This window comes from Ovis aries, chromosome 1, assembly GCF_016772045.2.
Source record: "Ovis aries strain OAR_USU_Benz2616 breed Rambouillet chromosome 1, ARS-UI_Ramb_v3.0, whole genome shotgun sequence".
NCBI classification, from domain to species: Eukaryota; Metazoa; Chordata; class Mammalia; order Artiodactyla; family Bovidae; genus Ovis; species Ovis aries.
In genome coordinates, this window is record NC_056054.1 from 21,082,299 (window position 1) to 21,097,292 (window position 14,994).

A 14,994-nucleotide genomic window follows, 5' to 3' on the forward strand; every position below is an offset into this window, starting at 1 on the left:
GGCAATGGAAGGGAGACTCTCCAGGAGCCAGAGCCCTCCTCTGAGGCCACCCTCCTCCCGCTCTGTTATCATAGACCTGTGGCCCGCTGCTCTGAAACTTAGCATGTGAACCTTACCTGCTCTGAACCTTAACCTCACCCTTGTCTTCAGCAGCCAGGCTCCCATACAGGATCAGGAAGTCTTCCTGTAGAAGAGGAAGAAGCCCTGATGGTGTAATTCCAGGCCTCCACCAGCAGGAGGGAGGGCAGGGCCTGGCATTTCAGGGCTAGAATCTTGAGTGCCTCTTCCTAAGAAGGTGGCAGGAGAAGGGTGGGCCAAACCACACCCGAAGGTGGTATCAGCAGTGGCCCCACTCACCTCTCACTCTCCCAAGGCAGCAGGTGGAGTCTGAGGCTGCCAGTGAACCAGAAGAGACAGGCCTGGAGCTGGGGAGGTGGTCTTCCTCACACACACACACACACACACACACACACACACACACACACACACACACACACACTCACTCTTAGGTGGGAGGAAGTGCTCTGAGAAGGCGTTATCAGTTCCAGGGGTAGATGATTCAGTTTAGGACCATCAGCCCACGCTAATGAACAGAGATGATCTGCTCAGCACCGACTGAGAGGGAGTTGCTCTTCTCTGGGTTCATGAGAGGGGAGTCAGCAGGAGAGGCCGAGGCAGCAAGGAGGTCAAGAGGAAGAGAGCAAAGCCCCAGGGCTGGTGGGAAGTGCCTAGGTGGGGGCAGAAGAGCAGCAGAGCCAAGTCTGGAAAGAGAAAGGGAGGCTGATGAGGCCAAGGGTGGCTGGGCAGGGAGTCATGGCCAGTGAGAGATGGTGGGCCACTGTTTGCCACCATCACTGGGCACTGCTTGCCTGGGTCCCTGCAGTGAGAGAGGGGCTGGCCCAGAGTTGCAGGGTCTTCCTCCCCACCCCCAGCCCTCTTGTTTCTCTTGCAAGGCAGCCTGCATTCCTACGCAAGATGCTCTCACACACCTAGACAGCTCAGACTCGGCAAGCCCAGCAGAGGCCACGAGAAAGGTGTAAGCTTTACAAGACCTGGGAAGCCCTTCTTCCCTCACCATCTCTGCTGGGTGACCCAGCCCTCAACAACACCTGCCTACACACACACATACACACACACACACACACATGTGCGTACGCTCCCACGTAGGTGTGATGTCAGACAATGCCACCTAAAATACTCCCACGCTCCCCATCTCATCCACATAGCCAGGCCGTCTCACCCACAGTCACACTTATATATTCATCCAGCGCCCACCCCCCTCAATCTGACACTCTGCTTCCACAGCTGTTCACAGGTACACACAATCTCAGACAGTCTTTTGTTCACAGTCACACACTTCTGGGGCTCTCTTCTAGTTCTCCAAGAGGAGCTGGTGCTGAGATGATGAAGCACCAGGCACTGGCTGGGAGGACTGAAGACTCCAGGGTTCAGGATCAGAGGTCTTGCCGTCAGGACTTGACTCCAAAGGTGCTTTATTAAGGAGCAGAGTGAGGCATAGCGGGAATGCACAGTGAGGTTCAGGTGGAGAACTTCAGGGTGGCAGGAGCCTCCTCACCACTCCTCCCTATCTCCCCCAGCCCACCCTGCTCTGTGTTTGTAGATCAGCTCACTCAGGCTCCTCTTTCCATGGAATTCTCCAGGCAAGAATACTGGAGTGGGTAGCCAGTCCCTTCTCCAGGGAATCTTACCTACCCAAGGATAGAACCTGGGTCTCTCGCATTGCAGGGTTCTTTACCGTCTGTGCCACCAGCAGAAAGGATGGGAGTATGCTCAACCCAGCTCTACCTTATGGATGATCTGGCTCAAATAAGATCCTCCCTGGCATCAATCCCAAAGGGTCAGGTTGGGGTAGAGACAAGGAGGTCAGGGAGGGGCGGGAAGGGAGCTCAAAGCCTTTCACAGCAGGCGGGCACAGGAGACAACCCAGGCTGAGACTGGTTGTGTCTCCCCACTTCCTCCCACCCCTCCAGGGCCTTGCTGAGTTAACCGCCTCAGAGTGGCTCTGTTCACAGTACCCACATGCCATGGGTGGCGGGTCGGGCGTGGGGACGGTGCAGCAGCCCAGTTCCGGGATGTCTGGCTGCTGCTGCTGCTGCTAAGTCGCTTCAGTCGTGTCCGACTCTGTGCGACCCCAGAGACGGCAGCCCACCAGGCTCCCCAGTCCCTGGGATTCTCCAGGAAGAACACTGGAGTGGGTTGCCATGTCCTTCTCCAATGCATGAAAGTGAAAAGTGAAAGGGAAGTCGCTCCATCGTGTCCGACTTTTCGCGACCCCATGGACCGCAGCCTACCAGGCTCCTCTGTCCATGGGATTTTCCAGGCAAGAGTATTGGAGTGGGGTGCCATCGCCGGGACGTCTGGAGAGTGAGGTAAACTAGAACCCAGCGGACCGCACCCAAAGGGCCAAGGCATTGCTCCCTCCTTTGAGGGCTGTCGGTGCGGTGCCGGGCACTGTCATCACATTCCCCTCCCCACCCCGCCCCCGGAAGTTCCAGAGATGGGACAGAAGAGGCCACCTGTGCCCAGCCCCGGACCCATAGGAAAAATTCCTTTTTCTTGTCTTTCGCCTCCTCCCTGTGTTTTCTTCAATGGCACTGATGGGAGGGAACCGGGACAGTGGAAGTCAGGGCCGGGAACCCAGTTCACTAGGGGGCGACGCGCTCCCGGGGCAGGTCGAGCCGGACCCCGTCGGCGCGCGGCGCGTAGACTGCAGCGGGCGCGGGGGCGTCCAGGGCGAAGGGCCCGGGGCCCGGGCTGGAGCGGCCGGACGACGCGTCCGAGGCGGCGGGGCTCAGCTGCACGGCCGTGGTGTCCTGCGCCGTGCGCTCGCTGCTCTCCATCTCCAGCGCCACGCGCCCGCCGCCGCCGCCGCCCTGGCCGGGACTCCCAGCGCCCGCCGAGCGCGAACGGGGCGCGCGGCCGCGGCGGCGGCTACACACACAGCAGGCCGCGAAGAAGCCGAGCGCCAGCACGAGCAGCGCCGGCCCCACGACGAGGGGCGCGTTGTGTCCGGGGACGAAGGAGGCGAAGGCGCCCACCAGCGTCACGTTCACGCCCGCCAGCAGCAAGCACAGGCCGCAGGCGCAGAACAGCGCCGGGGACGCCGGGCCGGGCAGCCGGTCCTGAGCGCGGCCCGCGGGCGCCCGGGCCGGGGGCCCCTGGCTCTTCTCTGGGGGCGGCATCGACCTGGGGACTCCGGGCACTCTCAGTTTCCTCCTGCCGCCGGCCGCGGCCAGCCCACATGTCAGGGCTCAGCTCACAGTCGTCCTGTGGGCAGAGAGCAACGGAGAGGTCAGCTGGGCATCTGGGCTTTCCACCCCACCCTCGGTTCTGTGGCTCTGTTCAGTGCCTGGGAGCGCAGAGGTCATGCCATCTTGGCTAGCCCCTGCCTCTGCCTCTGTGAGACTTTTTTTTTTTTTTTTTTTTGCCGCACCTCGACGGCATGGGGAGCTTCCCTGACCAGGGCTCCGGCCCCTTGCAGTGGAAGCCAGGAGTCTTAACCTCTGGATTGCCAGGCAAGTTCCCGCCTCTGCCTCTGGGAAGCAACAGCTCATCCCACATGGGAAGAGTGGCTTCTTCACCGTGTCCTTGGATTTCCTCGTGGCAGATCTTGCTATCTTCTCTCCCTCCCCACTCCCTCTTGTCCTCCAGACAGACACAGACGGTCCACCTCCCCTCCTCCAGGCAGCCTTCTTGGGCTAATTAAGTGAGTGCTGTGCTTAGTCCCTCAGTTGTGTCCAACTCTTTGCGACACCATGGACTGTTGCCTACAGGCTCCCCTGTCCATGGGGATTCTCCAGGCAAGAATACTGGAGTGGGTTGTCTTGCCCTCCTCCAGGGGAATCTTTCCAACCCAGGGATCGAACCCAGACCTCCTGCATAGTGGGTGGATTCTCTCCTGTCTGAGCCACCAGGGAAACAATTAAATGAGTAAATAGCTATAAAGGGCTCAGCTCAGTGCCTAGGTGCTCATTACCTGATGATCATGATCAGTAGTCTTAATCAGAGGGCAGGGGCAGCTCTTGGGATTTAGACAACTTCCTCCCCTGAGCAATAGAGGCCCTAGAAACCATCTGGTCTAGCCCCAGCTTGTCCAGAGGAAGAAACTGAAGCTCAGCGAGATCTGTGGATTTACCCAATATCCAAGGCCAGGACCTCGTGACCAGCTGCCTGGCCAGTGAGTGACCTTGTGACAGTGAGGAGCTCCTGAGGTTTCAGTTGGCAAGTGAGAAGGGACAGTCCCCACATGGGTTGGGCTGGAGCAGACCCAAGGCCCCAGGTCCTTCCTAGACTGGACATTCTATTAGATTCCAGTCCTACCCCCATTAGTTCCCCAAGATTATACTGTTGAATCTAGACTTGAAAGCCCAGTCACTGGGTACTAGGATCCCCTTCTAGGTTTTTCTTGTTGTAACTGGTTGTGGAATCTATCATTGGATTCTAGAATTCTGGGAATGCATACAGAAGCTTCAGAGTCTGGGGAATTTAAGACATCTATTTTGAGAATTCTGTTCTATAACATGGAATCACAGGTATTAAGGCCCTTGGAGGATGAGATCATTGCCATGGAGCTGTGCTAGAACTGGACATGGAACAACAGACTGGTTCCAAATAGGAAAAGGAGTGCGTCAAGGCTGTATATTGTCACCTTGGAAGAGTTGACTCATTGGAAAAGACTCTGATGCTGGGAGGGATTGGGGGCAGGAGGAGAAGGGGACGACAGAGGATGAGATGGCTGGATGGCATCACGGACTCGATGGACGTGAGCCTGAGTGAACTCCGGGAGTTGGTGATGGACAGGGAGGCCTGGCGTGCTGCGATTCATGGGGTCGCAAAGAGTCGGACACGACTGAGCGACTGAACTGAACTGTGCTAGAATTGTGAAAAAGTGTCAGAAAAGGGTTCTGAGTTGGAGTGGGAGGGGTGTGATCAGAACCATGCTCTGCTGGGATGAGCATGCCGGATGAGTAACAGAGCATGACCTGGACACAGGGCCTCTCTGTGTTTCAGTGTTAACACCTATTATTGTTGGTTAGTTGCTAAATCGTGTCTGAATCTTTTGTGACCCCATGGACTATAGCCTGCCAGGCTTCTCTGTCCATGGGATTTTCCAGGCAAGAATACTGGAGTGGGTTGCCATTTCCTTCTCCAGGGGATCTTCCTGACCCAGGAATCGAACCTGCGTGTCTGCATTGGCAGGTGGGTTCTTTACCGCTGAGCCACCAGGGAAAGCCTGTGAGTGAAATTGCTCAGTCGTGTCCAACTCTTCGTGACCCCGTGGACTGTAGCCTGCCAGGCTCCTCCGAACATGGAATTTTCCAGGCAAGGATACTGGAGTGGGTTGCCATTTCCTTCTCCAATTCACACCTGTAATTGGGGCTATTATGAGAACCTACATGATGGGATGTGAGGATGATTAAATGCTTTAAGCTAAATCAAGTGCTTAGAACAATGAAGAACATAGTGAGAATTCCATATTAGTCACGTTGTGTAGTGGTGGCTGATAGAGAAGGGGCTCTCAGGCCTCAGATCTGAGGGGTTGGTCATATTGAGTTTGGAATCGGAACAGTTTCCACCCTTCAGGTGGAAGGGCTTTAGGGACAGGCCCTGACAAGGGAGTTGGAGAGAATTTGATGACAGGGTGTACAAAGGTGAGGCCAGTTTGCATTGTCACTCTGGACCCAGGTGGGAATCAGCTTGGCCCAAGCAGGTTAGAAGGCCTGGAGGCCATTTCCAGGTCTGCCCAACCTGGTGACTACAGGGCACCCTTCCCTGGCACCATGCTGGGAAGTGGCATCAGGGAAAGTAGCAGCTTTCCTGGGACTCCAGCCAGAAGCTCCTGGCTGACACACTGCACTGGCAGGAATTCAGAGCCCCCAAAATCCTGGCAAAGAAAGCGTATGTTGACCCTCGAGGGCATCTACCGACCACAGATTCCTCGGGAAGCTCCCTGTTTGCATGAACCATCTGCTGTCTTTAATCTGCAGCTGCTGGTTCTGCCAGGCAGTAGTAGCAGCCGCTGAAGGGGTACAACAATTTACAGTTTGCAAAGCATCTTCACATCCATGACATCACTGAATGATACACTTGCTTGATGCTTATTAACAGCCACATCTTTTTTTTTTTAGCCTCTTTTCTTTTTTTTTTTTTAAATTTTAAAATCTTTAATTCTTACATGCGTTCCCAGACATGACCCCCCCTCTCACCTCCCTCCCCACAACATCTCTCTGGGTCATCCCCATGCACCAGCCCCAAGCATGCTGCACCCTACGTCAGACATGGACTGGCGATTCAATTCTTACATGATAGTATACATAACAGCCACATCTTACAACTGAGGAAATGGAGGCTCAGAGAGGGAAGTCGATTTGGGTCTAGTGGCTAGACTAAAAGGGAGATCAGAATCAGAGAACATGTGGTCTGGTTCACACAGTAGGTAATCTTGTTTCTTTTTTTTTGACCTTGGGGTTGATGTGGAGGTAAATCCCAACAGTTTCTTCCTGTTGCCTTCAGGGGGTGCTGTGAGATTCCCAAATTTCACCCCTTCTGCACCTCATCATTTTCTGACATTGTCCTTTCTATGGGAAAGGCTCTGTCTGAGGCTGATGCAGGGAGCCCCTGAGGGAGGGATGGAGTCTAGCCCTTCAGCTCGCCTCACAACAGACTCTTGAAAGCTGACACTGGACAAGGGTAGGGGAGCCTGGGTGGCTAGAGGGCCCAAGGCTCTTGTTTCTTTTCTTTTACAGAGAAGACTCTTTATCTTTGGGTTTTGGCAGTTTTACTATGATGTGCCAAGGTGAGATTTTCTTTATCTTCTGTGTTCTTCCTGATGCTTCTACAGTCTGCCTTGATTTCTGCCCATTTTGGAAAAATTTCAGCCATTATCTTTTCCTCATTTCTTTCTCTTCTCTCCTTCTGGAACCCTAATTGTGTACACGTTCACCCATTTGGCATTGTCCCACACGTCTCTAAAACACTACTCTGTATTTTCTAGTATTCCGCCCCCCGCCTCCCCATTCTCTCTGGCTATTAATTCTACTGATCTGTCATCCAGTTCACTAATCCTGTCTTCACCTGGGTCTTCTCTGCTGTAAAATCCATCTATTCAGTTCTTAATTTCAATTGTTACAACTTTCTAGTTCTAGAATTGCCACTTGATTCTATTTCATAAATTCCAGTTTTCTACTAAAAAACTTCCTCTTATGTATTTTCTTGAACGTATTAAACTCTTTGAAGTCCATGTCTGAAAACTCCAACACCTGGCTCTCTTATTTCTATTGTCTGTTTTATCGTTCTTGGTTTTGGGTCATTAAGTGTTATCTCCTGTAATGCTAGATAATTTTTTAATTAAATGCCCAACATTGTAGAGATAGCTTGAGCCCTGGATAATACTATCTCCTTTTAGAGAAGATTTACTTTTGCTTCTGACAGCTAAAGAAGGGACAGGCCACCTTAACCCAATCTGTTATTGCATTGACTTGGAGCTATGGTTCAGTCTTCCTGAGTCTGGTCTATATCTGTTTAGCCAGTATTCCTAGAAGATAGTCCTTTGGGCTCCCAATTAAAACTGGAGGTGTTTAACAGGGCCTTTCACCTTTTTCGGCTCTAAATCCCAATTGTGACTTCCCAACTCCGTGGTCGCCATTGCCCCCTACAAACCGGAAAATACCTTAAGGAAAAAAGTGAAATAAAATATTACTTCTCTTTTCTTCGAGATCTTGGCCCCTCAAGCCCTTACTGCCTTTACCAATTGCCTTGGTAGCTCTCCCATGCCTTTGAACAGATTTCTTAAATGTTTAATCCAGCCTTTTAGTTATCCTCAGTGAGTGAGTTGGTCTGACACAGGCTAGTCTTTCTTAGCCATAAAAAAGTCTAGATGAGAATCTGAAATTAGCATTTTCAAAGCTGACTAAGTTAGCTGTGTTATATTGAGCACTTTTTAATAACATCTAATTTAATTTTCACAGAATGCAATTAAGCATTATTGTCATATCCCCATTTTATATATGAGGATTTTAAGGTACAGAAAGATTCAAGTTTCCCAAGGCCATGAGTATCAGTGGTGGTGCCAGGATTTGAAAACTGGTGTCCTGATCCCGAAGCACAAGTTCTCAACCCAGTACAGTGCTGGGTTTGCTAAGCGCTTATTGAATGACTGAAGCACAGGGCACAGGCTTTGTAAATTAGCTCCTCTAATTAGCATGACAGCAGTGGACAGGGTGTGTTTTGTGTTAAAAAAAAAAAGCAAAAAAGCAAAATGGCTGTCTGGGGAGGCCTTACAAATAGCTGTGAAAAGAAGAGAGGTGAAAAGCAAAGGAGAAAAGGAAAGATATAAGCATCTGAATGCAGAGTTCCAAAGAATAGCAAGAAGAGATAAGAAAGCCTTCTTTAGCGATCAATGCAAAGAAATAGAGGAAAACAACAGAATGGGAAAGACTAGAGATCTCTTCAAGAAAATTAGAGATACCAAGGGAACATTTCATGCAAAGATGGGCTCGATAAAGGACAGAAATGGTCTGGACCTAACAGAAGCAGAAGATATTAAGAAGAGGTGGCAAGAATACATGGAAGAACTATACAAAAAAGATCTTCACAAACCAGATAATCATGATGATGTGATCACTAATCTAGAGCCAGACATCTTGGAATGTGAAGTCAAGTGGGCCTTAGAAAGCATCACTATGAACAAAGCTAGTGGAGGTGATGGAATTCCAGTTGAGCTATTTCAAATCCTGAAAGATGATGCTGTGAAAGTGCTGCACTCAATATGCCAGCAAGTTTGGAAAACTCAGCAGTGGCCACAGGACTGAAAAAGGTCAGTTTTCATTCCAATTCCAAAGAAAAGCAATGCCAAAGAATGCTCAAACTACCGCACAATTGCACTCATCTCACATGCTAGTAAAGTAATGCTCAAAATTCTCCAAGCCAGACTTCAGCAATACATGAACCGTGAACTCCCTGATGTTCAAGCTGGTTTTAAAAAAGGCAGAGGAACCAGAGATCAAATTGCCAACATCTGCTGGATCATGGAAAAAGCAAGAGAGTTCCAGAAAAACATCTATTTCTGCTTTATTGACTATGCCAAAGCCTTTGACTGTGTGGATCACAATAAACTGTGGAAAATTCTGAAAGAGATGGGAATACCAGACCAGCTGACCTGCCTCTTGAGAAATCTGTATGCAGGTCAGGAAGCAACAGTTAGAACTGGACATGGAACAACAGATTGGTTCCAAATAGGAAAAGAAGTACGTCAAGGCTGTATATTGTCACCCTGCTTATTTAACTTCTATGCAGAGTACATCATGAGAAACGCTGGGCTGGAAGAAACACAAGCTGGAATCAAGATTGCCGGGAGAAATATCAATAACCTCAGATATGCAGATGACACCACCCTTATGGCAGAAAGTGAAGAGGAACTAAAAAGCCTCTTGATGAAAGTGAAAGTGGAGAGTGAAAAAGTTGGCTTAAAGCTCAACGTTCAGAAAACAAAGATCATGGCATCTGGTCCCATCACTTCATGGGAAATAGATGGGGAAACAGTAGAAACAGTGTCAGACTTTATTTTTTGGGGCTCCAAAATCACTGCAGATGGTGACTGCAGCCATGAAATTAAAAGACGCTTACTCCTTGGAAGAAAAGTTATGACCAACCTAGATAGTATATTCAAAAGCAGAGACATTACTTTGCTGACTAAGGTCCGTCTAGTCAAGGCTATGGTTTTTCCAGTGGTCATGTATGGATGTGAGAGTTGGAGTGTGAAGAAGGCTGAGCACCGAAGAATTGATGCTTTTGAACCGTGGTGTTGGAGAAGACTCTTGAGGGTCCCTTGGACTGCAAGGAGATCCAACCAATTCATTCTGAAGAAGATCAGCCCTGGGATTTCTTTGGAAGGAATGATGCTAAAGCTGAAGCTCCAGTACTTTGGCCACCTCATGCGAAGAGTTGACTCATTGGAAAAGACTCTGATGCTAGGAGAGATTGGGGGCAGGAGGAGAAGGGGACAACCCAGGATGAGATGGCTGGCTGGCATCACTGACTCGATGGACGTGAGTCTGAGTGAACTCCGGGAGATGGTGATGGACAGGGAGGCCTGGTGTGCTGCGATTCATGGGGTCGCAAAGAGTCGGACACGACTGAGCGACTGAACTGAACTGAACTGAACTAAGGAAGGTAAACTCACTTTGCTCCTTCCTTGGCTTAGTACACTCAGTTCAGTTCAGTCACTCAGTAGTGTCCGACTCTTTGCGACCCCATGAACTGCAGCACGCCTGGCCTCCCTGTCCATCACCAACTCCCAGAGTCCAACCAAACCCATGTCCATTGAGTCGGTGATGCCATCCAACCATCTCAACCTCTGTCGTCCCCTTCTCCTGCCCTCAATCTTTCCCAGCATCAGGGTCTTTTCAAGTGAGTCAGCTTTTCATATCAGGTGGCCAAAAAAGTATTGGAGTTTCAGCTTCAACATCAGTCCTTCCAGTGAACACCCAGGACTGATCTCCTTTAGGATGGACTGGTTGGATCTCCTTGCAGTCCAGAGGACTCTTAAGAGTCTTCTCCAACACCACAGTTCAAAAGCATCAATTCTTCAGCGCTCAGCTTTCATTATAGTCCAACTCTGACATCCATATATGACCACTGGAAAAATCATAGCCTTGACTAGATGGACTTTGCTGGCAATGTCTCTACTTTTTAGCATGCTGTCTAGGTTGGTCATAACTTTCCTTCCAAGGAGTAAGCGTCTTTTAATTTCATGGCTCAGTTCAACTAAAGCGAATACCTGCCCAAGAGCTGAGCTTCCAGGGGCTAATTGCCAAGGAGTGATTCTTGTCTGCTCCTAGGAGGCAGCACTAACTCTGGAAGACAGACTACTCCCAGAGTCTCCACCCTAGGCAGAGAACAGGCTAAGGGCAGATGGGTGCTGGGCTGATTCCTGAAGTTGCCTGTGCTGTGCTGTGCTTAGTTGCTCAGTCCTGTCCAACTCTTTGCGACCCTGTGGACTGTAGCCTGCCAGGCTCCTCTGACCATGGGGATTCTCCAGGCAGGAATACTGGAGTGGGTTGCCATGCCCTCCTCCAGGGGATCTTCTTCTCAACCAAGAATTGAACCCAGGTCTCCTGTATTGCAGGCGGATTCTTTACCATCTGAGCCACCAGGGAAGCTCCCTGAAGCTGCCTCCACCCTGGCTAATTGGGATCTGGGGCACACAAGGGAGGTGCTGCAGTTGTTCAGCTGTTGCAGTCCCATCTGCACTACCCATTCTGTCTGGTGGATTGTAGCCCTCCAGGTGGGGCTGTTGGATGCTGTTTTGCAGTGGGTGCTCTGGCTTCCACTGTGGGTGTCACTGGTGCTATCCACTAAATCGTTTTGGTACTCTCCCCTCTGAACACATGTTATGATTGCATTTCTTGGCCAATTTGTGATTTCCTGGCCAATGTGTGATTGTCACAATCATCACTTCTAGGATTGTGCTCAGTTGCTCAGTCGTGTCTGACTCTTTGTGGCCCCATGGATTATAGCCTGCTAGGCTCCTCTGTCCACACTATTTTTTAGTCAAGAATACTGGAGTGGGTTACCATTCCCTTCTCTATGGAGTCTTTAAATTCAGAAGCAGGATCCTCCAAGTTTGCACCATTGCTATCTCTTCAAATATCTCTTCAAACTCTCTTTCATCCTGAGTCCAGTCCTCAACCCCATTGCCTGAGCAGGAGGGAAGGTCATTGCTCTGAATCTTGAATTTTAGTGAGCACCCAAGCTGCTGAACCTGTAGAAATCACCTTGTTCAATTCCATCATCTACACAGTGGTGACACTGAAGTTTGGAGTGAGGAAGGTCATGCAGGGAACCTGTGGCCAAGCCAGACCAGACCCTGGCCTTTTCCTACAAAGTCAGGGCTCTGACCCCTGCTGGTCACTGTGCCTGACTCTGGTTAGGCAGCCAGACTGCCCCCTGCCTTACCTCTCCTGGGAGACTGTGTGGACTCTATTTGGGAGTCCAGGCCATAAACGCTATTTGGGGCAGAGGCAGACACGAGGGACTGTGTCTCAGATGACCAGGGTTCTTGACTTTGGTCTGGTGGGGCAGTGTGGGCGGGCCAGGGCCCCTCTCTGGGCTTCCGCTGTCTGAATGTAAAGGGAAAGGTTGAACCAGGTGATTGTCTCTGAATCCGTCCTCCTGCTGTTAGTGGTTTGTGAGGGTGGGCATGAAACCTATTCAGAAATTACTGCCAACATATTAAAAGATCTCAAAAAATGGTATATCCATCTGAAATATGGCTATTCTTTGCTTTGGGATGTGATTAAGTCATTCCCGCTACCCTGCCCTGCAGAAGTAACCTGCTGCTTGACTGCTTGATTCGGGAGTGGGCTTGGCAGGGGTTCTAATTTTGGAGGAGGGGTACTAACATTGAACAACCACTCTGTGCGAAGCCTTTTCCCAGCACTAACGTGTTTAATCGTTACTATGACCCTGTGGGGCTTCCCTGGTGGCTCAGATGGTAAAGAATCAGCCCGAAATACAGGGTTCAAGCCCTGAGTTGGGAAGAACCCTTGGAGAAGGGAGTGGCAGCCCACTCCAGTGTTTTATCCTGGAGAATTCCACGGACGGAGGAGCCTGGTGGGCTACAGTCCATGGGGTCACTAAGAGTTGGACACGACTGAGCGACTAAGCGACTAACACTACCGTGACCCTGTGAGCTGTTGCAGTCCTGAACCCAGTTCACCCAGTGAGAAACTGAGGCTGGGAGAGGAGAACATGGTTTACTCAGTTGTAATAGGTAAAACTGGGACTCGAACGCAGCTCTGTCAGGTTGAAAGTCATGTTGTTTTGCTACAGCAGACTTTCTGCTTACTGGAAGGTATAGAGGTGTTTGATTATTTTAAAAATTTGCAATTGATTATTACTATCCAGCCAACAAGCTTGGGGCCTAAGGAGGGTGGTCCTCTGTTGGGTGGATGCCGAGCTCCTAGGGCGGGGGGTTCTGTCTGAAACCCCTTCAGGTCAGCCTGCCCCACCCAGTCCCTGAATCTGGGATGTCTGTGTTGTTCTAGAGCAGTTGCTTAACTGGGGGCAGCTGCCAGGTCTCCTGGTCCCAGGTTCCTGCTGCAAGGGCCCCAGAACTTCCGGGCGAGGGTGAGGGGGCTGGGGCTTTGGTCGAAGCAGCAGGCACTGGACCACGCCCGCTGTCCTCCATGTGAAACCAAGTGCCTCATTTGCTCAGTCTGAATCCCTCACTGTGAACCCTTTTGTTTCCCTGAGCTTGGGCCCTTCTGTTCCCCTTCAATCCCAGGAAGTCTGGGCCAACCCCCTCCCCTGGCCTCCCCACTGTCCCCCTCCATCCCACCTCCATCCTCAGGGAACCTCCCACATCACCATTACTCATTGCCGGCTTATTCACTACCCTGAAAATTCTCAGCTTCTGCCAACTGAAATCTGCCTCCTGGGAGCCCCCAAAGCTGTCACCACCCCCACCCTAGCCAATCCTAGAGCCCCCCTACACCCTGTCCAGGCAATAGAATCATGTGTGCATGGACACACACACACACACACACACACACACAAACACAGAGGCTCACACTGATTCTCTGGAAACAAGAGAACGGAGAGAATGAAGTCTGGAGGTGTGGCTTCCCAGCTCCTGTGTCAGACACCTGCGGCCTTTGATCCTCATCCCTGAGTGCTTGTGCACACATATACACACATGCATCACACGTGTACACTCAGTGGCTGGATATACCCAGAAACACACACACAGGTGCATTACACACTGAGAGCTGAAGACACAGGCCAGCACATAGCCGGCCAGCCAGCCACTCTCCGTTGCCTGCCTATCTGGTGAGAGGAAGCTGCTGCCCAGCAGAGGCACCTCTGGAGACCTGTCTCCCCGGAAGCACGGAGATGGATGGCAGACTGTCTGCAGAGGACTGCCCTTCCTGCCCACCTCCTTCCAAGGCTTTGGGATGTACGCTTGCTCCTCCAGTGCAAATCCCTGAGGGGCTTCGGCATCCTTTGCACAACTGCCTCACCCTGCACCCCCCTAGAGCCTTGGCTCCTCCTCTGCAGTTCCCAGTTCCTCCCTTCCGCCCCAGCCACCCTTCCCCTCATCACCCTTGTCATCTCCCTGAAACCCTTTCACCTCTGAGAAACCCAGCCATCCCACTCTTGACTAAGCTGTGTTGCTACCACTATAGAAACACCTGTACAGCGCTGCTATGTGCCAAACACTGGTTTAAGTCTTTATATTGTTGTTGCTGTACAGTTGCCCAGTCATGTCCAGCTCTTTGCAGCCCCCTGGACTGCAGCATGCCAAGCCTTTTACATCATTAACTCATTTAAGCCCTGTGACAACCTTATGCTAAGTCACTTCAGTCATGTCCAACTCTGTGCGACCCCATAGACGGCAGCCCACCAGGCTCCCCTGTCCCTGGGATTCTCCAGGCAAGAACACTGGAGTGGGTTGCCATTTCCTTCTCCTATGACAACCCTATAGATAGATGCTATTGCCATCTTCAGCTTTGGATGGGGACAAAGAAGCTCAGAGGGGTTGAGTCACTTGCCCAAGGTCACAGACATGGTGATAATAAGTGGCAGTGCTGGGACTCAAACCTAGGCTGTGTGGGGCTTCTCTGGTGGCTCAGTGGTAAAGAATCTGCTTGCCACTGCAGGAGAAACAGGTTTGAGCCCTGATCCAGGAAGATCCCACATGCCCCAGAGCAGCCAAGCCCATGCGCCAGCTATTGAGCTCCAGAGCCCACACCAAAACTACTGAAGCCCTGGGCTCCACAAGAGAGGCTGCAGCAAGGAGAAGCCTGCACATTGCACCTAGAGAAAGCCTGCGCAGCAAGGACGACCCAGCACAGCCAGAAATAATAAATAAAATTACATTAAAGAAATCTTAGCCTGTGTGTTTTCGATACCTCTGCTCCTCACCATGACTGCACAGCCTCCAGCTGTAACTGTGCTCTAATCTGAGGCCAT

The 14,994-nt window shown here is 51.1% G+C and overlaps 1 protein-coding gene across 1 annotated transcript; it reads right to left on the bottom strand.

The window, feature by feature from the left end:
• Positions 1 to 1,486: 1,486 nt before the first annotated feature.
• TMEM275 (transmembrane protein 275) lies at positions 1,487 to 8,882 on the bottom strand. The gene has a single exon (XM_060399964.1). It carries the CDS (start codon positions 3,201 to 3,203, stop codon positions 2,667 to 2,669), a length of 537 nt encoding a protein of 178 aa, XP_060255947.1. The 5' UTR covers positions 3,204 to 8,882; the 3' UTR covers positions 1,487 to 2,666.
• Positions 8,883 to 14,994: the final 6,112 nt, after the last annotated feature.